Genomic DNA, 23,763 nt, shown 5'->3' on the forward strand with positions numbered 1-23,763 from the left:
AATATTTTAATTTTGTTTTGTAAATGAATATTTAAAGCTCTTGGAAATTTAAAGCCAGGAGGAAAATGTTTGAAATCAAAGATGCAAGATTCACCTGGGTTATTTTAGAGAGGAAAAAATTAAATGCCATGAAAACAATTTTTTTTCTTCTTTTCTAAAGTGGGCTTTAACTTTCACTCTGTATTTCTGATGAGTGACATCAGTGTCTAAATTACAGCTGGAGAAATCGAACTCAGCATAAGGAGCAGACCTGTGAGAAAGCACCCACCAACGCAGTGCTGCCTTCAGCCTGGCCCTGAGGGTTTTATTGGAACAACATGTGGGAATGAAGGTGCAGGTTGGGAGCTGCAGGCACTCATTACAGCACAAATCTGGTAAAAAATGACCACTTTATAAAAATACTCAGAGATGTCCCAATTTAAATCTGCCCCCCATTTTTTTTGCCCCCTCCTGGCTCAGGCGCTGCAGCGATGAGGAGTGATTAGGTGTTTAATCACAAAAGTACTGATTTCTAATCTCGGAGGGTATTTTGAAGCAGCTCTTGACAAAAATCTTATTTCCTTCACGGCGAACTGGAACATTTCTGCGTGTTCCAGCAGCCGCCGTGTCCTCCAAACCCACATCTCTCTGTCCCCAACTAGGAGGCAATTTTCACTTTTCAGCGCGGTATGTTCTCTAACACCCGGAGGAGCTGGGAGGGATTGGGCCACCCTTAGGGAGTTGGGGGAACGAGGACACGAACCTCCGGGACAGCTGCGGGGCTGGGGTGTCCTTGCGGGGGTCGCAAGGAGCCGAGGGTTTGGGGACAGCCCGGGGGCTGAGGAGCGCTGCATGTGGCCGGGGCACTGCATGGGGCTGACCCCCCCGGGGCCTGGCACGGGGTCAAACACCGCGGGCACCTGCCTGGCCCGGGTGTCCCCCGTCCCTGTCCCCTGTCCCCTGTCCCCCGTCCCCGTTCCCGCCCGGCCCCGCCGGTGCCACCCGGGTGAGTGCGCGGGCACCGCGCGCCAGGGGGCGGGCACAGCGCTCTAATCTGCATATCGCCTCCGTCGCAGCCAATGGAAAGGCGTAATTTGAGACGGGCAGGCGGCGCGGCCAATCAGACGTGAGTGGGGCGGGGCCGGCGCGCGGGGCGGGGCGGCCCGGCCGGGCGGGCGCGCGGGGCCACTCGGAGCCGGGCGGCGGCGGCGACAGCGGCGACAGCGACGGACACAGCGACAGGTGGGACCGCGGGCTCGGGCTGCCCTGTGCGGGACTGTGCGCTCCTGCGGGACCCGCTGTGGGGCTGCAGCAGTGCTGGGGGTGCTGGGGGTGCGTGGGGCAGTGTGGCGTTGGGGACAGGAGCGCGCGGGGTTGAGGGACCCCGCCCGGGGACCTGTGGGGACATCGGTGTGGGGCTGGGGAAGGGGATGGAAGCCTCCCCTCTGCTCTAGGGTGAGGATAGGAGCGGGGTTGCTGCCCCATGGAGCCCCCCCCAGCCATGAGGAGCTCCCGCAGCGGTGCCCGGGCGGTGCTGGGGACACTGGGAGCACTGGGGACACTGGGAGCACTGGGGACACTGGGATGCTCCGGCACAGCCCGGGGTGCTCCGGCACAGCCCGGGGTGCTGCTCGCCCGAGGGGATTCCTCTTTTCCCCGCTTCACCTCCCCATCCGATGCTCCGGGCACACCCGAAGCGTTTCTTTTGACACCAGGGAGCAGAGAGACCCCGCAGGGTGTGTGCATCACTATCCACGGCCTTTGGCAGCAGGTAGAAAGTGGTTGCACAAGGTAAATGTGATTTTTTTTTTTTTTTTTTTTAAAGTTTCTGCGATTTTCCCCTCCCCTCCGGGCATAAAAACTCTTCCAGAGCTTCTGTTTTTAAAATGCACGTTCGGGTGAGCCTGCTCTTCCCAGGAAACTGTGTTTTACACAATGGGCTGTAGGAACTCGTGAGAGATGTGTCTGTCAGCCGTGTGTCCCCAGGCTGCAGCTTCCAGCTGAGGCTCCAGTGCTGCACCGTGTTTCTGTCTCCACCGGTGCAAATAATAAAAGTATCCTTAAAAATAAAATATAATGGGAAAAAGAAAAAAAGGTCAGGAGCTGATACTTTATGGTTTTAACGACGGTGTTTAAATAGTGTCTCACCCTAACAAGGTATTAAACCTGAGGTGGATATCAGGATATCACTGGGGTATCAAAGCCAGCCTGGGAACTGGCATTAAAAGTTTAAAAAGTTGAAATCACAAATTGCTCCTTCCTCTAAAACATGAGAAAGCTGCCTCCCTCCTGCCTCCTCCTCTGTCCTGTTGGAGGGCTGGGGAGAAGAAAATCATTAAATATGTCAGGCAGAGCCTGTAGCTGGCTTTTATGGGGCTGTCTTTCCAAAGGTGCTGTGGGTTTGATTTGGGTGGCAGTGCTGCAGCTCAGAGATACTTGGGCTGTAATTCCAGCCTGGCACTCTGGAAACGAGACAACATTTCTGGGGAGGGGACAGAAACATCCTTGACAGAGAGGGAACAATGTCCACAACCTCCAGGGGGTTAACCAGGAGTGTGGAGCTAAGCAGGAATCCAAATGGTGCAGGAGTTTTGCAGCACAGGGATGGGATGGAGGAGTCCTGGGTGGGTTGCTGGTCCTTGAAGGGGTGGTGGTCCTCATCCCCAGCGTGGTGGGTGATGGCAGCACCCTGAGGGGTGCAGGAGGACAAGGCAGGGCTGTGATGGAGCTGGGTGCTCACAGCAGCCAAGGGTGCTGGTGGAGGAAGGAGTAGCCAAGGATTTTCTGAGGGCTTGGGTGATGGAGGTGGGGATTGTGCTGGGGAAAATATATGTGGTGGCATGGAAAAAATCCCCAGCAGATTTCTGGGGAGTCAGTGAAGAGGTTTTCTCCTCTGCTGAAGTGCACAGGAGGGGTGATAGCACATGGCCTCTCTGCTCTGGAGGGGACCAGAGGGGAAGGTTGGCATGATACAGGCTGCTCCTGGTGCCCATCCTGCTCAGGACAGAGATGTCTGCTAGGATAATTGCTCATGCAATTATTTTCTCTTGTTTGTTTGTCTGCTGTCTTTTTAAAAAATAAATGCAAATAGCCTCATCTTCCCAAGGCTGTGTTTGCCCAGCACACCCTTCAGTCATGGTGAGGTCCTTTCCCAGCAATGTCAGAGCACCTTCCTGCCAGGGTGAGCCAAAAAATAAGGACAATTCCTGAGCAAAAAGCAAACTGCATCCCTCAGGAACATCTCTGCTGTGTAGTTACGTGTGTTTTAATTAATTACCTGCTTGCAGAAGGAGAAAGTTTGCTGGAAGGTTTGAGATGCTTGGCACCAAGACTTCCTCGGGCTGGCTGCAGCTCCCAGACTGGCTCAGGGGAAAAGTATTTTGTAAATGGTTTGAAAAATAGTTTGTCCTCAGCTATTTCTCATTTTATATTATTTTATATCAATTTTATTTTACAGTCGGTCTCGATTACATGAATTTATATAAAGTTTTTGCAGCCCCTTGAGGGAGCTGTGAAGCTCCTACTGATCTTGTGCACATAACAGGGAAATAGATATTACTTAGCAAGGATTTTTTTTTTATTTTAATGCTCCGTGCTTGTGGGTGTAAAGAGGTGGCCACGAGTGCTCTAACGTACAAGTTGTTCATGTAACTTGTTTGTCATGCAGCTGACAGGCTTTTTCCATAACTAGTAATTGTGACTTGTAAGGATTGCTGATTTTGCAAGCGAGTGTGTTGGAAAATCAGGAAAATAATAGTAAAGTAACTGTCAGAAGTGAAGAGTTGGGATAGTGAGGGGCTGCAGTTAAATCATCTTCTACCTGCAGTGTCCCATCTTTGTAAATAGCAGTATTGCTCTTAGATGGAAAAATATTCTCATTTCAAGTACTTTTTGACTTATATTAAATTTAACCACTTAATTAAATGAGCCCTGGGAGGCACTGTCTGGCAAGGAGCATCATTGCTGGCATGTGACCCCACCCCGAAAAGGAGCCCAGGTGGGATGCAGGCTCCCTCCCCTCCCCAGGTGATGCCCAGCAGCGTGTACCTGTGCAGGTGTGTGTGTCAGTGCCTGTTCTCAGGGTCTGGCTGACAGTGCTGGGGGTGCAGCTTTGTCCCCAAAGCCGTGGTGTCCTCAGCCCCTGCTGCTCCTCACAGTGTCCCCAGCAGTGGCAGTGCCACCCCGGCCCCTCCTGCAGTTTGTGATGCTTCTCCAAGAAATCCTCATTTGGCACCGGAGCAGGCTGGTGTTTCACACTGGGAATTGCCGTCTGCCCAAAATAATTTGGCATTTACAGGCCCCTGGTGCAGATGGTCCTGGGTGCTGAGTTATTTCTGGGTGCCAGAGCTGCTGAGCCAGGGATTCCCCCCTTGGGATTCAGCTCTGGGATGCTCCAGGTGCTGCTGAGCCCTCGTGTGTGGGGATAAATCATCAAACACAGCATTCCCACTGCCAGGGGTCACCTGGCTGCAAGTTGCTTGGAAAAAAACCCAAATCTGTTGAGAGCAGTGAGATGCTTTTAGAAACAAACAAACAAACAAAAAAAAATAAGTCCAAGTTTGATTGCCACATTTATTCCAGAGAAAAAGCTAAATTAAAACAGAATTGGCAAACAAGGAGTTTCTTGTTTATTCCCATTTTCTATTTATTTTAGTCCCCCCCCAAGCTGTCACTTGAAATTCAATTTGCTCAGCATTGGTGTAGCTGCTGCCAGGAGGCTGCTCTGGGTCGCCTGTGGAAGGCTTGGACTTTGCTGTGCTGTATGGGAAGGGAAACTTCACATTTAGCAGCCAGAGGTGGAATATTTCATTCCAAAAAGCCCGGCTGGTCTGTTGTCCCTGCTTGTTTTGACCAGGGGAGAAGACACAACTGAAAGGACCCCGCTCATTTTTGGTGGCAGAAAACCCAGTGAGAGAGTGCCAAGGAGTGGGTAGTGGGATGTCAAGTACTTTCTCACATTTTACAGATGGTTTATATAACCTGCTTGGCTATATTATTATATTTTTTCCTGTCCAGTTACATAATCCCAATTTATGAAAGCTTTAGGAAGTTGCCTTCCCCACTGTTACATGTCTCTGTATTACAACCTCTGAGCTTGTTAGGATGCTTGGACTCCCTGCCAGGCATCTCCCAGGAAGCTCGGGCTGGTGCAGAACAGCTGTTTATAGACTCATTATTTCTATATTTCTTCGATAATTTTCTTTTAGCCATCATCAAAAGCTGTGTCAGCCTCTCAGGGGCAGGATGGGTGCAGCCTGGTGCCTCTCCCTGCTGATGCAGAGCAAAGACTTTGGGCATTTCTGTTTCTTCCAGTGTTTTAAAGATCTGTTCTTGTGGCAGAGACTTGCTGTGATTTTTATGGTGGAAGCAGCTGAAATCCTTGCTGGGGCCAGGGGTGGTTTTGGGGGCAGGTAGGGAAGGAGCTGCAGAGCATCTGTGTGTGAAATCCTCAGCCCCACCCTGCCCCTGGCACCTTCTCCCCTGGGGACAGCAGCTACCCATAAATGTCTGTGGATTTTATTTCCCCTAGTATAACTTTGTCCTTCAAAATAAGGGAGGAGAAAAGAAAATGCTGCTTTGTAGCTAAATTCCCTTTCACATGAAAGTGGAGGGTGTTGTGTCTCTGGGTACCCACTCTGGAGGAGATGGACCACTGCTCACAAGAGAGTTCAGAGGGGCTCTATCCCTCCGATTTTTAATTTTTTTTTTTTTAATTTTGAAGTGACCTGGGAAAACCACCAAGCCAGCATTTCCTTGCTAGAAAACCAGCAGAAGAGCCAGGTTATTTTTAATGGGTTTATATTGTAAACTGAGTGGTGGGGGGATAAAACCACTCCTGTCTGAAAGTCCTTTGTGTGTTGCTGGCACAGGCCTGTGCACCTCACTCCAGGGGGTGCAGAGACACTGAACCCATCTTGCTTCTGCCTGAGATATTTGTTCTGGCAGGGTTAGTGACCCATCCTGCTCACTTGTTCCTCTGGCTGCAGCTGAGGAACAGCCTCTTATTCCACATATTAAAAAAAATAATAAATTAGTTATGACTTGAACCTTAAATAAAACCATTTCAGAAGCTTAAAAATATTAGCTAGGCAGAATGGTGAAGCCAGTGTGATGGGAACATCCACAGCTGGATATAAGTGAGCTGCATACAGAAGTTTTCTTTTTCACTTCGTTATCCTCTTAATTGTTTTACAACTTTCTCCTGTGGCTGTTTTTCTGGTGATAGGCAGATACCTCCTGGTCCTTGGGAGGTGGCTGGGGACTGCATCCCTCTCTGAAGTGTCCCCATGGCGTGGGTGGCACTGGTTGGTACCAGAATCTCCACGGTGTTCACCCTGGAGCAGGACTGGCCATGGATAAAGGTAGACCAGGATTGTGCTTCAGTCCCTGGTGAATCAGGGCTCACCCTGGGTGCCAGGGGGGCTTCTCAAGGTGCTGGGCAATTCCAGCAGCTCTGTTTGCATTTTGTTTTTTTTGTTTGAGTAGAAGTTGCCATGCCCAGCCTGCCGGGTGTTGGCCGCTTGCACAACGTGCACGCTAGGAAGTAAATTGATCCATGGGAGTTCTTAGTTGGTGAACAATAGTTCCAATTTTATGGCTTCCCTGTTTATTTTGAAGGAGGGGGAGAAAGCCAAGTGGCCAGGATTTAAAAAAAAAAAAAAAAAAAAAATTAATTAATTAACTGTGATGTACGAATGTGAGAAACAGCACTCAATGTCTGGGTATGTCCTTATGTGCTGGGATGCAGCTGAGGGTTATGTGGAGATGCTTGTCCATCTTAGGAAGGCAATATTTTTGTTAGAAATCCCAATTTTGTTAGAAATCCCAATTTTGTTAGAAATCCCAATCCTCATTACCACCACCTTCCTCGATCTCTGCTCAGCAGGCTGGCCCCGAGGTGTCCTAAAACACCCTCGAGGATCCAGGAGAAACTGCCCTGGTCTTCCCTCTCCTGCTGCACAGGCACAGCTTGCTCATCAAGAAGGGATTTTATTAGAAAAAAGTAGTTCTTGTGATGGAAGGGGAAGCAACCCACCGTGGGACAGTGGAGAGAGTCAGCTGCTGCACTAATTGGGTTATTCTTCATTAGCAGTCAGTGCTGGGGCTGGAGGATGCATGTGCTGCTGTCCAGCTCGAGGGGCTGGGATTTGGGACTGTGATCACCAGGATCCAGGGCCCCACATCTCCCTGCTGTGCTTTCAGATTTGTTGTTTTTAAGCCTGACCTTTGCATTTTCAAGAAACTCCCTCCTGTGTTGCAATCTGGAGCTTTTAGGGCTGTTGTGGTGCCGTGGAAGTGAAAGTGCTTTGTGCTAAGTGGGTCTTAAAAAACAAACCCCAGAGCAGCCAACTCTGATTTTTTCGTCCTGTTAATTTTCATCCCAGTGAAACAATTGTACAGGATATAGCTTGGATTTATTTTTTTTTAAAGCTAATGGTAAGATGCTGTTTTGTGGAAACAGCAAGTCAAAGTAGGTTTTGGCCATAGTCTTCCTCACCCCTCTCTGGCCATGGTGGAGTGTGATCTGTGCCTCAAAAGTGCTCTGTTCTCCCTTCTTCTGAAATCCTGAGATCCTGGTTTAGAATAAAACACGTGTGGTTTTCTAATCTTTTTTTCTTTCTATTTGTCCCCCCGTCTTCTTACCAGGTATTTCCCCGCTGTGTCTCTGGGCTTGGACTCTCCCTGCACCTTCAAACCTTCTCCAAGGATTGCATGGTGGCAAGGTGAGACCCTTCAAAACCCTTCCCAGCCTTTCTCTTCCCCATCCCTTTCCCCTCCTGCGAGCCTCTGGGAGGGATCTGCAACATTAAGTTTCCATTTGGAGCTGGCAAATTCCCGGTATGCTGATTTCTAGGAAACGTGGCTGGGGATCGTGTGGTTGGTGAAACCCTAGCATGTGTGATACCTGTCTGTCCTCAGCCCGGGGTCACACATCTGCATCCCGTTCTCCCCTCTGAATTTTCACCAGTTTCTCAGTGTTGGGAGACAGCAACACCTGTGTGGAGAGGGCATTGTAAAATTAAAAAGCTTGGTTTAATTTATTTCTGTGCTTCTACGACCCATCCGTGTTTGTATCCCAGGGAAATGGAGCAGTGTGGATGTTCAGAGGAGGGAGGATGGTTTATCCTGGCTTCATTTACAGACTTACAACATTAATCTTGTGGGTAACGGGAAAGCAAGATCTGCTTGGGGTGTCAGAAACACCCAGGGGCTTTTGCACAGAGTAATTAATTAATGCCCTCCCTGTATGCAGAGTATACAAACAAGAATTCAGCTTGCTGTGCTCAGTGACATCCCTGCCTGCTCACTATTTAAACCTCCGGGAGTAGCAGATATTTTTTTTATTTTTTTTTCCCCTACAACTGTTTGTTTCAAATTAATTGGGATTTTGGCCCCTGGCCAGCCTCCTCCTGTCGCTCCAAATGGGAGATAAGTGGGAGCAGTGCACTCTTTTCTCTAACCTAGTTGGAGCTGTTTTTGCTGGACGGAGAAGTCGTGAGCTCTTTCCTAACGTGGGCCACATCAGGAATATCTGAGTGCCATGGGCTCCATCCCTCCCACTGCTGCTGACGCAGAGCGTCTCCCCTCCCGCCCGCCTTGGCCAGCTTCCCTGGATGACTCCTCTAATTGCTTACGTAGAAAAATAATGAGAAGGATGCGTAGGGTGTATTTTTAGATGTCTCTTGGTGGGATTTAGCAAGCGGCGAGCCGGAGCCAGCACCTCCCAGTCCGTGTCCTGCATCCCGGTGGTGGCTGCTTGGTGGAGCTGGGGAGGTTCTGGCAATTCTTGGGCAAGTTTCCCTGGTTTTTGGGCTTCTCCTGGTCCTTATGGGTAGGTTATGGATGATGTGTCCCCGGTGCTGCACAGGAAGCCCTGAGCTGATGCCATGCCCGTGCTGGGATGGGCACCACCATCTCCTCACTCCTCTCCAGGAGGAAGGCTGTGATGGCTTAGAGACCATCCCAGCACCCAAATCATTGAATCATGGAATGGGTTTCTCAGGGCTCTGTCCAAACTCACCCAAATGCTCCCAGGAATGGGGCATCTGTCACCCTTTTGGGTAACCAGTGCATCACCACCCACATCATCAAACATTTCTTCCAAAGTAACCCATGGCACATTTTCCAGTAAATACCTGTGAGATAATGGGTCTCACCACATGTTGCTTTGCTTTTTAAATGCTTTGCTTTTAAGATGTTCCCATCTGAAACCCCAGCAGCGCAGAGGAAAGGGAGCAGACGCAGAATCCCATTAAATATCACCCGAAAGACAATGATAATTGAGCCTTGCAACAAGTAGTTCCCTTATTTTTCTCTTTGCTTCTTCCATTTCAGGGCTCTTTGTGTCTCGGTGGCTTCCTGTGCTGGGGGGGGTCGGGCTCTAGTCCTTCCCTTTCCACCCGGGTGTGAGGAAAGCAATTCTTGCAGCACGACTTATCTGTCCTTGGAGCTGAAAACATCCTTTCTTTGCTCTTTTTGAATCCCCCAAATGAATGATTTCTCCTGCTGGTTAACATCAGCCTCCATGCTGAAGACTGTGGGAAAGTTTCACAATTAGAGTGGCTTTAATAGATCTGGTTTATGTCTTAAAAAACCCATCGCTTTCTAATTCTCCGTCACATGTTTCCTTGATGATGTGTCGCCCAGCAGTGCAGCTACCAAAATAGCCCCATGGTCTGAAGGAAATCATCAGGAAATATGTTTTTGAAACTGTAGGCAATTCTTTTTTTTTTTTTTTTTCACCAGGAACCATTGGAAAAAGTCTGTGTTCAATGGAAAACGTGGCTTTTCTGGCACCTTGGCTGCTTATGTGGTGACATTTGGGAGCACAGTGCTCCAGCAGTTTGCCCAAAAATCTCCCAGTTCCTTAGATTCTTGCTGTGAGTTTTCTCTTTATCCACCCAAATAGCTAGGATTCTTTTGGTGTTGGGTTTTCTTTAATTTTTGGGGGAAAATGCTTGCTTGTGCATTGCCTTTCCACGCAGGGTGACAAACCCTTTCCTCTCCCAGCACCTCCCGTGGTCCTGCCAGGCTGATGGGGTTTGTGCTATGTCCCCCCAGGTCCAAGGAGACCATGACCACTGATGAGGCCACCAAGAGTGAAGGGGAGGTGCAGGCAGCAGCTCTGGCAGAGCGAGGGGAGGACATCACCCCATCCAAGGACCGAGGGGTTCTGAAGGTGAGAGGGGGTCTGCTGAGAGTGTCCTGCCTCCCTGCACTTTGGGGTGCATGGTCACCTCCCCAGCCCTCAGGGTCACAGCTCCAGGGCTGTAGGATCGAGTTCTTTCATTTCAGAGGCAAAGGGGATGAGCATTGCTTGGAGTAAAGGAGGATGGAGTGGTGGTTGAGGATGGTGGGCCCAGGCTGCTCCATGAATTTCACTGCTATTGTGTTCCTAATCAGATTATTAGCTGTAAATCCACAAAGCATTTCTGTGTGTGACTCACAAACATTAGAAAGAGCACATTACTGAGGTCATCCAGTCTGCTCCACAGCCCCTTTTTCATATTCAGGGGCCGTTTCTGGATAGTTCTGCTCCTCAGCACTTACACTTCTCCACTTGAATAGGACCTTTCCTCCAAGAATAGCATCCTCCCCTGCTCCATCCTCAGCTCGAGAACTGCTTGTTCCCGGCTGCAGCGTTCAGAAAAAAGTGTTGACAAGGAGTGAGTAGTGAGCTGACACACCCCTGTGAGTAAAATGTGTATGGACAGAGAGCGAGAGGAGCTGCATTCACTGCACGTTTGGAACCACGGTGTTTATCCACCACTATGGACTGCTCTCTGCTCCCAGCCCTGTCCAGCTCCATTGCTGTGGCTCCAGCTTGAGATTTGTTTTTAGGAGCTGATGAAGGGCAAATTTAGGGGCAAACTGAATAGCTCCACCCTGAGCCTTCCTGTTATTTAGGGCAGCACTAAATGCATGTGTATATATATATATATATATATATATATATAAATGTAAATGCATGTGTGTGTGTATGTCTCTCCCCCTCCATATGCATCCTTTGCTATCCCATGGCCCCAGCTCATGGATGGTTTCTCTCTCTCAGATCATTAAGCGACCTGGGAGTGAGGGGGAGTCTCCCATGATTGGAGACAAGGTTTATGTGCACTACAAAGGCAAACTGGCCAACGGGAAAAAATTTGACTCCAGCCGGGATCGGAACGAGCCCTTCATCTTCAGCCTGGGCAAGGGTGAGCTGCTCCAGAGGTGTCCATCCATGGCGTGGTGGAGGGTGGGATCACCCTGGTGGGACCACCCTGGGTCGGGGGGATCAAGTGACCCTGTAGCAGGACAGCTGGACAGCTCAGCCCTGCCTTAAGTCACTTGGGAATGTGGGGTTTTTTTGGGTGCCATCCTTGCCCACACCCAGGCTGGGTTTTTTCCTGGGCTGCTGGTTGCTCCCTCCTGCCTGACATCTGCCTCTCTCCTAGGTCAGGTAATCAAGGCATGGGACATTGGGGTGGCCACCATGAAGAAGGGAGAGATCTGCTACTTGCTCTGCAAACCTGAGTACGCATACGGCTCTGCTGGCAGTGCCCCCAAAATCCCCTCCAATGCCACCCTCTTTTTTGAGGCAAGTAATGCTGGTGAGCTGGTGTGTGCATGAGCAAGCTCGCTCCCTTTCTCCTTGCCAGCCAGCTCAGAAATAAAAATTTAAAAATTATTAATAATAATAATAACCAAAGCCCAAACAACAAAAAAAAAATCCACAACAACAAAAAAGAAAAACAACCCAGCTTGGATTCCTGAAACGTGTCCCTCTGCTCCAGGAACTGCTGCCAGGGCTTTCTCAGAAATGTGTGTCTGAGCTGGAAGGCTGGGGCTGAAACTCTGGCTTAGGAGAATCCTGGTCCCAGGGCAGGGAGTGGGCAGATACCTGGTTTAAACATGCACATGAGAAGGAGAAAGCAGCTGGGAAATGCCTCCAGGTGCTAAAAAACCATTAGTGCTGAGGGGTGGTAGGAAAGTTGAGTTTTTGGCACAGAGGGCTCCCTGGGCAGGGCTCGTTGGGACATGGAAGGAGGAGGGAGTCTGTCCTAAATTAAGGCTCAGGCCTTCCAAGTCGAGTGTGGACTAAGCTGAGGGTTCAGAGCTGGTCCCATCAGAGGATGAAGGGGAAGCTCCTGCCCACGCTGGGGGACTTTCACAGCATCTTCCAGCAGCAGCTGTGTTGTACCCTTACAGGTTCAATAAACTTATTTTTCTGTTACTTTGTGTTATGCTTCAGGTACTGGATGTGTCCCAGTTTCTAATAAATCTCGTGTATTATGCTGTGGTTTGGATTTGGGTTTTATGGGCAACTTCTGCTCGTCAGCTGAACAGAGAATTAGCTGGCTTGGTTCTCCAGCCAGGGGATGAACTGCTGCTGCTTTGTGGCTCTCTGTTGTTTTTCTCTTCTCCTTTCCCCCTCCCTACACTCTGCCCACTTTTTCTTTCTTATTTTTTAGGTCGAGCTGCTTGACTTCAAAGGCGAGGACTTGTTTGAGGATGGAGGAATAATCCGGAGGATCAAGAGGAAGGGAGAAGGTTACTCCAACCCTAATGAAGGTGCTACCGTGGAGAGTGAGTGCTGGTCCCTTGTGGGATAACTGGAAGGCTCAGCCTGTCCTGAGCTGATCCCTGGCAGGGAGCTGCTGGCACTGCACAGGCTGGAGGTGGCTGTGCAGTCCTGGTGGGATGCAGTCACATCCACCCGGAGGCCAGATGGGATGGAGAGCAGCTGGGGATGCTCCTCTGAGCTCTCCTTGGCCTGCCCCTGTGGTGGCTCTGCCAGAGCTGCTGCCCTGCAGGGCTGGGTGGAAAACCAGCAGCCCAGGAAAACCCCGGAGCTGCTCAGGCAGTGGCTGGGGGGAGGATGGAAGAAGCAAACGCCCGTGGGGTTTCAGGGCTCTGTCATCTCCCCTGACCTTTCTGCAGAGTGCAGGGTGCTCTGGGATGTGCCATCTGCCAAAACCCCTGGCTCTGCCTTGCCTCCAAAGCATCAGTTCCTCCCTCAACACCTGCTAAGTATTTTGGACACTCAGCAGTTTCTTTGGCCTCCTCGTTACAATGTTGATGGTATTTTTGGGGGGGTCTCATCACATCTCTTACAGAATGTGGCTTTTTCCTTCCCTTATGGCCACAGGGCTGTTGATGGCAGGGAGAAGGAAATTATTACAAGGGGTTTGCTGAGGCTGGGGTGGTCTCAGCTGACACAGGAGGATGAGGAGCTCACATCCCATTGGGCTCTCCCTATCCTGGTCCCATTTCTGGAGCTGGACAGGGGAAGGCAGACTGGGGTTTGGGGTTTTTTCCTTCCCAAGAACTGCTCAGACACACACACAGAGCTCGCTCCATATGGGAGGCATTTACTTTCTTTTCTTAATTCCAGAGCTCCTGCACACAAAGATCCTGAAGTCCCTTTAGCGACGGAGAAATTGAATCTGAGCTGTGGGAGCTTATAAAGCTCGTGGCTTTAAGTGGCTGGTTCTTCTAACAGGGATCTCATTTAGGGGAAAATGAGATTTTGACTCAGAATCTACTGTCTGAGTGATGGTCACTGTGCTGGGGGTGGCACAGCAGCTGGGAGGACACAGCAGTCCACCCTGGGGCAGGGCTGTGATGATTTACCTCAGCTGTGTGTTTTGGGAGGTGCTGGAATTAGGCTGGAAGAAACCACGCTTCCCGGAGCAAGTACCTCCGGGTTTTTATAGGCTTTAAGTTTTACAGACCCTAAATCCCAGTTCTGGTCCCTAAAACCTGTGCTGCAGTTGAAATCTGGCATTCCAGCTTTTGTTACATCCTTTCCCCCCCCACCCCTCCTCCTTCTCCGTTTTTAATCTGAGTACAAATTGCTGTCAGCACATCAAGTTCGTGTGCCAGCCGCACTCAGTACACTCTGTTCTCAGCTCTTCAAAAACAAAATCGCTGCAGGCACTGAGAGAACAATAAGTCAGAGCTGCAACCGGAGTGATGTTCCTTCAGTGACTTTTTTTTCTCTGTAATCCAAGAGCGGCTGAACCAGCTGACCCACTCCTGGAAACCCGAGCAGAGATTTTCCCCCCCCCTGTGCTCGGTGTGTTTTCTGCTCAATTAAAACAGAGCAGAACTATCCTTGGAAGCAAGGATCACAACATCCCCTTGTGCATCCTGTTTTAAAGTGGATCTTCCCATCACTGCATCCCGCAGGGGATGTGGGACCTGGGGGAGCTGTAGTGCTGCTTCTGGGGTCAGGGATTATGGATCTGTGCTCACTAGGAGCGTGCAGGGACATGCACGGTGCTGTGAGGTGGCTGGGTTACCTGTATTTTAGGCAGAATTTCCCACATTTTCTGTGCCTAAAAAAGCCAGTCAGCTTGGTTTTGGGTAGTGCAAAAGCAGAGGTTGTCCCTGGAGGAGCTGGATTTGCTTTTTGTCCTCCCCCAAGCTGGGTGAGCTCACAGCAGCCTGATTGCTGTGGTCACTGTGCACCAGTGATGGATGCAGGATGTGTCCCAGGGAGCTGGCAAGCACCTGAGCATCCTCTGCTTGAGTCCCAGCATGGCTTTGGTGGCAAGAGCAGGGTGAGAAGGCTAAGCCTGGTGCCCTGCCCCTGCAGTGAGGAACCCATCCTTGGATTCTCTTATGGCAGCTGGACCTGCCCTTGGAATGGGGGTTGCCAGCTCTGGCTTGGTCCGTGCCTCTCATCCTAAGGACTTCTGTAGGTCCCAGGGCAGGGGATGGACACAGATTTCCTTCAGCCCAGGTTGCAGCTCTCCTGTGCAGAGCCCAGACCCTCTTGGCTTTTTCTGGTACCCAGCTTGTCCTGCCCTTCACCTGCTACCACAGCAGGATGCTCAGTGCCCTGCAGCATCTCAGGTTGCATTCTGTTCCCCTCAAGCAAAGGTAAAGCTCATGTCTTTGCAGGCTGCAAACCTGTAGGCACAGTTGTGAATTTTTCCTCTTTCAAAGTTTTTTGTTGTTGTTGTTGTTGTTTGGTTTTTTTTTCTTTTTTTTTTAACGGTATGTAGGAGTTCCTTGTGAAATTGCTTTTACTTGATGCCTGCCTGCATGTGTGTATGCCTTTTACCCTGCAAGCAGAATGCAAAGGCTGTAAAAGTGTCCCCAAAGCCTGGAACGTCTTCAGGTTTGAATAAATAAAGAATAATCTTGCTGTGGAAAGGCAGCCAGGAGTGCCAGGTGGTGAATGTGCCAGGTACCCAGTGTCCGCTCCTGCTGCGCTTCTGCCAGCGTCTGGGGCTGGAACAGCACAGCTCCTGGTTGAAGATTAAAAATAAAAAAGTTTATCTTGTACTTTGAGTTCTCAGAGTCAGGAGAACATGGCCTTGTTTTCGAGGCAGGAGTCAAGGCAGTATAGCACAGTATAGAAGATTTGTAATCACCGTGATAAACTCTGCATGGCACCGTGCCAGGAGCAATATCCAGTTCCAGTAAGACTTGACTCGTGCACTTGAGTACGAGGGGAACATATTAGTCACGATGTTTATCTGTTGTTTGGTCCTGGGTTAGACAAGATATGCCTGCCTTGCTTTTCAGCAATGTTCCCAAGCCCTCCCCATCCCTCTTCTTCTCCAGGCTGCCCCCAGCCCTGGGTCTTCTCTCTTCCACGCTCTGCTGAGTTTTGGGAGACATGCTTTATAAAATGCTTTCTAAGACACTTTGGAGCCCACCTTTCTCCAAGGTTTGGGTGATTGTGGGTGCCATCCTGCCCCTCTTGCCCCTCTGCAGTTCACCTGGAGGGATTCTGTGGTGGCCGCAGGTTCGACTGCAAGGACGTGAAATTCGTCGTGGGCGAAGGGGAGGACCACGACATCCCCATCGGCATTGACAAGGCCCTGGAGAAGATGCAGAGGGGAGAGCACTGCATCCTCTACCTCAGCCCACGGTGAGGAGCATCCCTGTGCCTCCAGCCCTTGTGGAAAATGGCAATCCTGAAAATAGGACCCTCCAGGAGAGTCTCAGAACACCAGCAGGAGCAGCAGGAGTGACCAGTGACATGTAAACAGGAATACTGAGATGCTTTAAAAAAAAAACAGGTGAAAGGGCTTTATCCAAGTCCAGTGTCTGAGATGAAAATGTCTCCCTGGAAATGACCAGGGCTGGAGAGAATCCCGTGTAAATAGATGGCTTTGGTGCAGCCAGAAGGGATGATTCCCCATAAATGCATTGTATATTCACAGCAAGGAGAGTAACATCACTCTGTCCCCAAAATGTTACAAAACTGTGGGTGGCAAACTGGGTCTGCATTTATGGGCAAGCCCTGGTGAAAATAAGGTTTTTCTCTCTTCTCTGAGTGCCTCCTCCTGCCCTGCAGGTACGGCTTTGGTGAGGCTGGGAAGCCGAAATATGGCATCCAGGGGAACACAGAGCTGGTGTACGAGGTGACCCTGAAGAGCTTTGAGAAGGTGAGAGCAGAGGTGTTCCAGTCCCTCCCTGGGTTACAGGAATGTCAGGGCCTGTGTAGCCTCCAGCCTTTGTCCCTGGCGTGGCTGCAGCCCAACCCCTGCTGAAGTGGACACGTCACTGAGGAGCTTCGTGTTCTTAATTTGTTCTTCTCTGTTGGTTTGTTTTATTCTTGTGGCTGAGGTCCAAGGCTGGGTGTCTTATTTGTTCCTAACCTTGTCCTTTTGTACTTTCTTTTTATTTTAATATTATTTTTTCTTTCTCCTTTTTTCCCCCCCTCTTTTTTTTTCTCCCTTTTTCTCTTTTTTCTCTTCTTTCCTTCTCTTTTTTTCCTTTTTTCTCCTTTTTCTCCTTTTTGTGCTTTTTCTCTCATTTTTTTCTTCTTTCCTTTTATTTTCTTCCCCTTTCCCCTCTTTTTTTTTCTTCCTTTTTTTTACCCCTGGGCTGCACAGATAAAAGCTTGTGCATCCAACCAGCCCTGTGAGGCTTGACTGTGAGAAGGCTGGGGATGGGATGCAGGAGAAGCCCATGGGATTTGCACATCCCTGGATGGGTCCCCTGCCTGTGCCATCACTCTGGCCAAAGCAGGGACAGGACCTGTCTCCACACTCTGTGGCACAGCTCTGATGAGCTCTGAATGTGACCACGCTGTCCCAGAGAGTGGCCTGGTCCTGCTGGGGCAGGGGAGGCTGCTCTGCTCCACTGGGACTGCTCCAAGTGTTCCTTTGCAGGCCAAGGAGTCGTGGGAGATGGACACCAAGGAGAAGCTGGAGCAGGCAGCCGTGGTCAAGGAGAAGGGCACGATGTACTTCAAGGTTTGTGAATTTTGGGGTGGCAGAGGCAGAGGAGAGGAGCTGGGACTGAATTTGGCAGCCATCAGTGTCAGAGAAGCCATGTGGCCCCAGACAGGGCTGGGGAAGGCGAGTCCTGCTCTCCCTCTGCCTTTTTCTCACTCTTTGGTGCTCCCTGAGATATCTCATCCTTCCCCAGCATTGCCTTGGCTCTGTGTGCTCCCTGCAGAGCAGGACAGCAGATCAAACCCTTCCCACGCCAGGCCCAGTGCTGAGGGGCTTTGCATTCCCCTTCCCAGCTGGGCCATCCCAGCTCCCCACTGTTCTGACTCAGCTGTTCCCAACCCTGCTGGTCTGTAGGAGTTGGGATCCTCCTCCTTTCCTGTATTTATTGAACACCCCACATTACACTTGTCACCTGCTCACAGGACACTCCAGGGGCAGACTGAGCCTCTTTTTGCTCCTTCCAGGAAGGCAAATACCTGCAGGCAGTGATTCAGTATGGGAAGATTGTGTCCTGGCTGGAAATGGAGTATGGCTTGTCTGAAAAGGAGTCTAAAGCCTCTGAGTCTTTCCTGCTGGCTGCCTTCCTCAACCTGGCCATGTGCTACCTGAAGCTGCGGGAGTATGCCAAGGCTGTCGAGTGCTGTGACAAGGTACAGGTGCACTGATGCTGTTTGGGCTACCTGAAAACAGAGGCCAGACGAAATTCAGGGAATAAGAAGTGGTTATATTTATTGGAGGGCCTTCAGGTACATTTAGGGCAGGTGAAGCCACCCCCCAAGGGGCTACACCCAGTATGGACAATGGGTCACAGCTTTTTACACTTTTATAAGTTTGGTCCATTTGTATATTGGGAGTTCATCTTCCAATAACAGCTTCAGGTAATTAAATCATTTACCCCAAGTTTGCTGCCCCCAACTCGCTTTTGTTTCCATTTCTTGAGGCCCGAGGCAGTGAGGAGTCCTTGATTCCCAGCCTGGAGAGGAATTGTTGTGTCTGACCAAAATGGGAAAGCAGCAGCTCACACTGTGTATGGAATTTAGTTGTACACTAAAAATTGCAGGATTACAAAAACATGAAAAATATAAAAGCTAAAATCCTAAGTCACCAACACGAGCCTGAGGGATGGAGCATCTTCTTCTCCTGCATGTTCTTGTTGGGAGAACAAGAGTTTGGTGGGGGTTTTTAAAAATTCCTTGTCTTACAAGAAGGAATTTCCAAACAGCAGTGGGATTGTGGCATCTCTTCTGCACCTGGAGGTCCCTGTGGATGCTGAGTGCTCAGAGACTGCAGGACCACCAGGGCCTTTAGGGGTTCAGAATCCACCTGGCCATGCATTTACAGCAGCTTTCCTTCCAAAGCCAGATCTGTGTGAATGGATCTGTGTAGACTGACAGCCTTGGCAGGGTGTTTGGGTCTGCCCAGGCTGGGCACTGAGTTCTGCTCTGGGTGTGACACAGACAAGCTCTGTGGAGCTGCAGCAGATCTCCAAGGCCACCAAGGGGTGGGATGGGGCTTTGCCAGTCCCTAAAAGATATTTGACCTTGTCTTTGTCAGGAAACTCTGAATTCTTTTATAAAAGGCTTAGATTTAAGCATCTTGTATATGGGAAATATATGGGATATTTGTGTTAATCTAAAAGGTAAATCATATCTGAGGTATATATATGGCTTTTACTAAAGGAAAATAATATCATTGCTAAAAGAGGGAGACAAATGGGCTTGGATTTAGTCTTTACACCTGATCTCTTGCCTGTGGGTTTGTCTCCCACTGAGTGCCACACTTAGGGGTATTTTAAGCAAGGAGAGATAATAAAACTATATTAATGATCTCCCAACTGCTGATGGAGATGAGGCAATTTTTGTTGAGCAAGATGCAAGTGCTCTGGAGATTTGAAGCCACGTTGTCCTAATTTTGACAGATTTATTGAGGCTTCAGCTGTAGGGGAATCTCTTGGGAGGACTCTGAGATGTTAACAGAGACCTGTGTGTGTTTCCAGGCTCTGGGGTTGGACCAGGACAATGAGAAAGGCTTGTACAGGAGGGGTGAAGCCAGGTTATTGATGAACGAGTTCGAGCTGGCCAAATGTGACTTTCAAAAAGTGCTGGAAGTGAATCCACAGAACAAAGCAGCAAAATCCCAGATCTCAGTGTGCCAGAAGAAAACGAAGGAGCACAACGAGCGGGACCGGAGGATCTACGCCAACATGTTCACAAAGTTTGCAGAGAGGGATGCAAAGGTGAGTGTTGCTCATTTTTGGCCATCCAGGGTTGCTTTAGGCCACCGAGGGATGCTCGACAGGTTTGTGATGAAAAGAGATGAGTTAAACCAAATTATAAATGAGGATGGAGGGATAGAGCCTGCTCCAGTGTGTAGAAGTGTTTTACTTCTTGGTGTCTCTTATGCAGAGGCTGCCCTCAGGTGCTCAATCATCAATAAAAGCATTTGCAGTGTGAGCTGACAGGAGCTGATAACAGGCTTGGCACTGGAATTTAATTTGGCTGCTCCCAGCTAGTGAGTGTTGATGAACTCCTGGTCTCTAGTAAAATGAAGTATCATTCCCTCTCTGGCAGGGGTATTTTGAGACATGATAGTATGGATTTCCTGAAGCTGGTAAGGCAATACCTGCTCCTCTGCTCGGGCAGAGATCACTGTCTCAGAACAGGCTCTCATCCAAAATTCCACTGAACAAAACCCGGTGTACTGTAATGAGAGAGGACACAGCTTTGCAAGCCATCTGTGTGGGTCATTTTTAGTATAATCTCTTCTGAAGCAGTGTCTGGAGGTTGAGGCTGTGGATTAAGTGACTGGTGCAGCCCCTGGGGAGCAGCATGCTGGGGCAGCCAGCTCAGCAAGGAGTGGGGCCAACCCGGCCATGCTGGCACTGTGCTTGGCTCGTGTGGCCACCTGTGATGGGCACAGTCACTGCTGAGCAGGCATAAAGCTTCCCTGTGCCTGAGTGCTCCTCTCCTGCACCCCCTTGGTGGGCTGCACCCATGGCTCAGTCCTGTATCTCCACTCTGACACTGCTGCCTTACCTCCTCATCCATCCATCCATCATCCATCATCCATCCATCATCCATCATCCATCATCCATCCATCATCCATCCATCCATCATCCATCCATCCATCATCCATCCATCATCCATCCATCATCCATCCATCATCCATCCATCATCCATCCATCCATCATCCATCCATCATCCATCCATCATCCATCCATCATCCATCCATCCATCATCCATCCATCATCCATCCATCCATCCATCCATCCATCATCCATCCATCATCCATCATCCATCCATCATCCATCATCCATCATCCATCCATCATCCATCCATCATCCATCCATCATCCATCCATCATCCATCATCCATCATCCATCCATCATCCATCATCCATCCATCATCCATCCATCATCCATCCATCCATCCATCCATCCATCCATCCATCATCCATCCATCATCCATCCATCCATCCATCCATCCATCCATCATCCATCATCCATCCATCATCCATCCATCCATCATCCATCCATCCATCCATCCATCCATCCATCCATCATCCATCATCCATCCATCATCCATCCATCCATCCATCCATCCATCCATCCATCCATCCATCCATCCATCCATCCATCATCCATCATCCATCCATCATCCATCCATCATCCATCCATCATCCATCATCCATCCATCCATCCATCCATCCATCCATCCATCCATCCATCCATCCCTCCTCACTCTGTATCAGCACCCTGCTTCTGGTGGGGTGGGTCACACCATTCCCAGGGGTCCCACACCTTCCCCAAAAGCTTCCTGGGCTGATGAGCTTTAATCTCTACCAGCCACTGAACCCTGTGGTGTGAGCTGCACTGCTTGATGAACACGTGTAATGGTGGAGGTTTATTTAATTAGTGGTTTGTCTGGAGTATATTTTGTTTTTACTTAGAGCTAAGATTAAAAAATACACGAAGGAAATGGATATTTTTGGTTTTTGGGCTTGGTTGTTCATTAAATTTTATCAAAAGTACAGAAAGTTCAGCAGCACTTCTAGCCACCTGCTAGAAGTGAGCAAAATGGAGTGAGATTTAGTTACAAGGTTTCTTAAAGCTAAACAGTTTAATAGAGAAATAACACCTATATTATTTATACTTTTAACTCAAAAACTAAATTCTCGTGGCTTAGTGTGGTACTGTCTAACCAGATACTATGAAACTTGTCTATGTCTAACTTGAAACTATGAAGAAGAAGATGAGCACTGAGATACCACCTAAAATCTTCCACTTTGTCCCATACCTATTTCAATGTTATAAAAAATTCAAATTTAAAACTTTATACCATGTGGAAGCACGCACTTCTATTTAACTACACACTTGTAATTTTAACTTCATCATTCAAATTTGGAAGCCTTTTCCAAGGCCTCAGGTTAAAAGCAGTGTTCTGCAGGGAGTCAGTGCCAGAAAGCACAAAAAGTTTTAAAAACCTATTTTTTTTCTGGGATCCCACAGGCACGGGGGAGTTGTGGGGGGCAATTTTGCCTCTCCCCTTCCAGGCTGGACTGCCTGTGCCTATTCCCAGCATCTCTGACACTTGCCTGCCCCTTCCCTCTCCCATTTCCAGCTCAGTGTGTTTTATTTGCTGTTCGGCAGGAAGCAGCCAGCAAAACCGGTGTGGAAAAGCCAGCAGAGAAGGCAACTTGTGAAAAAGGACCCAAAACTTCTGGTGCTGAAGGTGAAGAGGCTGAAGGACACGTATGATGGAGGAGGAGGGGATGGGATAACCTCGTGCCCTCGGCCCACACTGAAAAAGGTTGCTGCCAAACCTTGGGACTTGCCAGTGTTTTCTTGTAAAGCTTGTTACAGTTTGTGTGATCGTGGAAGCAAAAAGCACCTCGCAAAGAAAAGCGACCCCGTCCCCCTGCCCCGAGTGCACTGGGGGCAGAGCAGGAGTGGCAGGGACCATGGGACCACCACACGTGGAACAAATACCATTTAAACTGCAGGAAAAAGGAAAAAAAAAATTATCATTATAAATTAAAACTCTTGGCTCCTGGGAGGTTTCAGTAGACAGCTCCCTGGGCTTTGTGTCCACTCTCAGCACAGCATCCTCTGACAGGAGCTGGGATGTGGGAAATGCTCCCTGTGCACTGCAGTGCTGCCTCTGCTTGTCCCAGCACAGCCCCAGGGACAGCGATTGCCTTTGTCTCCTGCTGACTCCGTGCCTGTGGCCAAAGGAGTTGCAGGGCAGAGCCAGGATGAGAACCCACACGGCCTCTGCTGCAGCCCCTGGGTGCAGGGACATCATTAAAGCACTGTTTGGGAGGGGAGCACACACAGATTTTACCTTCTGAAGGAGCTGGTTCCTGTTTCTTTAGAGAGCAAAAGCCTGTCCAGCTTTGCAGGTGCTCAACCCACGGCCTGCACCCCATCCCTTGGCTCCCAGCTTTAAATGGGAGTTTTATTGCTTTTATTGGGATCTGCACGTGGGGAAAATAAAAGAGCAGGTTGACACGTGGCTCAAAAGCACGTGGCTGGGTCTGAGCTGGTGCCATGGGTTTGTCACTGAGCAGCTTTCCCATGGTGAGGGGGTCCTGGGTGCATCGTGTCCCTGCACTGGAGCTGCTGCTGCCTCCTCAGCCATCAGCCCTCTCCATCCTAAAGGGACACTGTCACTACCCCGTGAAAACAGCTTTCCAGTTGTTATTTTTCCTGTCTCTATAATAATACCCCTTTTGGAGCTTGAAAATAAACAACTGAAAGAAAAAAAACAAAACACTAAAACCTCGTATTTTTTCTCTGGATCCTGCTCAGCAAATGGGGTGGCTGTGGGGGAGGATGGGTGTGAACTCCTCGAGGGGGAGATGCCCCAGCAGTTGAGGAATTATTGGTGTTTCCAAGAACTGGAGCTGCCCAATTTATCAGTGCCATGTTCTCTGGAGAGCCCGTGAAGGGCCAGCAATCCATGCTTTGGAGATGCTCTTTGGGGGTCTCAGCTGTTTTTCCAGTCTGGGAGGTTTGTCCTTAGGCTTTTTTCCTCACCCCCAGTGTATTCTTTTGGGAGGGGTTTTCCTGAGGGTCAGCTGGGTGGGTGGGAGAGTCATTTGTGCCCCTTGACTGAGGGTGGGGAGAGAACAGAAAGCTGAGCCAGTGGGGTATTAGAACTGCCCATCCCTCTTTTATACCCGCCCTCCACAATCTTGGGAGCCAGATTTGGTTAAATTTCCTCTTCTCTAGTCCCATCAGGTGCTACTGAAGCATCATTTCTCAATCCTGTCTGTTTTCCCACCTTTAGTAGTGGCACAGCATCCACATGGCTCATCCAAGTCTTGGGTTTTCTACCACCATGGGATTCACCTCCCTGGAGGCTGCTGGGAGACCCAGGGCCTCTGCAAAACGTGGGCTTTTTATTTTTTCTTGCAGGGCAAAAAAGTCCTTTGGGGGCAGCCCAAGCCACATTTTCCGTAGGAAACAATCTCTACAGGAAAAAAAAAAAAAAAAACAAAAAAACCAACTTGCTTTGCACTTTCCGTGCTTGTTCCCCGTTTTTAAGGAGATTTTTTGTTTATTTTGGCTTGGTGCTTTTCTCTCCCTTGGAAGAGA

At 49.5% G+C, this 23,763-nt stretch overlaps 1 protein-coding gene across 2 annotated transcripts; it reads left to right on the top strand.

Annotated features, from left to right (window-relative positions):
- Positions 1 to 1,140: 1,140 nt before the first annotated feature.
- Positions 1,141 to 22,936, top strand: FKBP5 (FKBP prolyl isomerase 5). 2 transcript variants are annotated; one of them, XM_088180376.1, is made up of 13 exons: positions 1,171 to 1,221; positions 7,627 to 7,703; positions 9,727 to 9,860; positions 10,042 to 10,159; positions 11,033 to 11,177; positions 11,418 to 11,560; positions 12,435 to 12,549; positions 15,694 to 15,850; positions 16,280 to 16,370; positions 17,100 to 17,183; positions 17,630 to 17,815; positions 19,162 to 19,401; positions 21,814 to 22,936. In XM_088180376.1, exons 4-13 carry the CDS (start codon positions 10,055 to 10,057, stop codon positions 21,919 to 21,921), a joined length of 1,374 nt encoding a protein of 457 aa, XP_088036502.1. In that variant the 5' UTR covers positions 1,171 to 1,221; positions 7,627 to 7,703; positions 9,727 to 9,860; positions 10,042 to 10,054; the 3' UTR covers positions 21,922 to 22,936. The 2 variants fall into 2 exon arrangements, with proteins under 2 accessions (XP_014728245.1, XP_088036502.1); XM_014872759.2 differs by lacking the exon at positions 9,727 to 9,860 and having other exon boundaries at positions 1,141 to 1,221.
- The last annotated feature ends 827 nt before the right edge of the window (positions 22,937 to 23,763 follow it).

The sequence above is a fragment of the Sturnus vulgaris genome, chromosome 29 (assembly GCF_052056855.1).
Source record: "Sturnus vulgaris isolate bStuVul1 chromosome 29, bStuVul1.hap1, whole genome shotgun sequence".
Classification (NCBI taxonomy): domain Eukaryota; kingdom Metazoa; phylum Chordata; class Aves; order Passeriformes; family Sturnidae; genus Sturnus; species Sturnus vulgaris.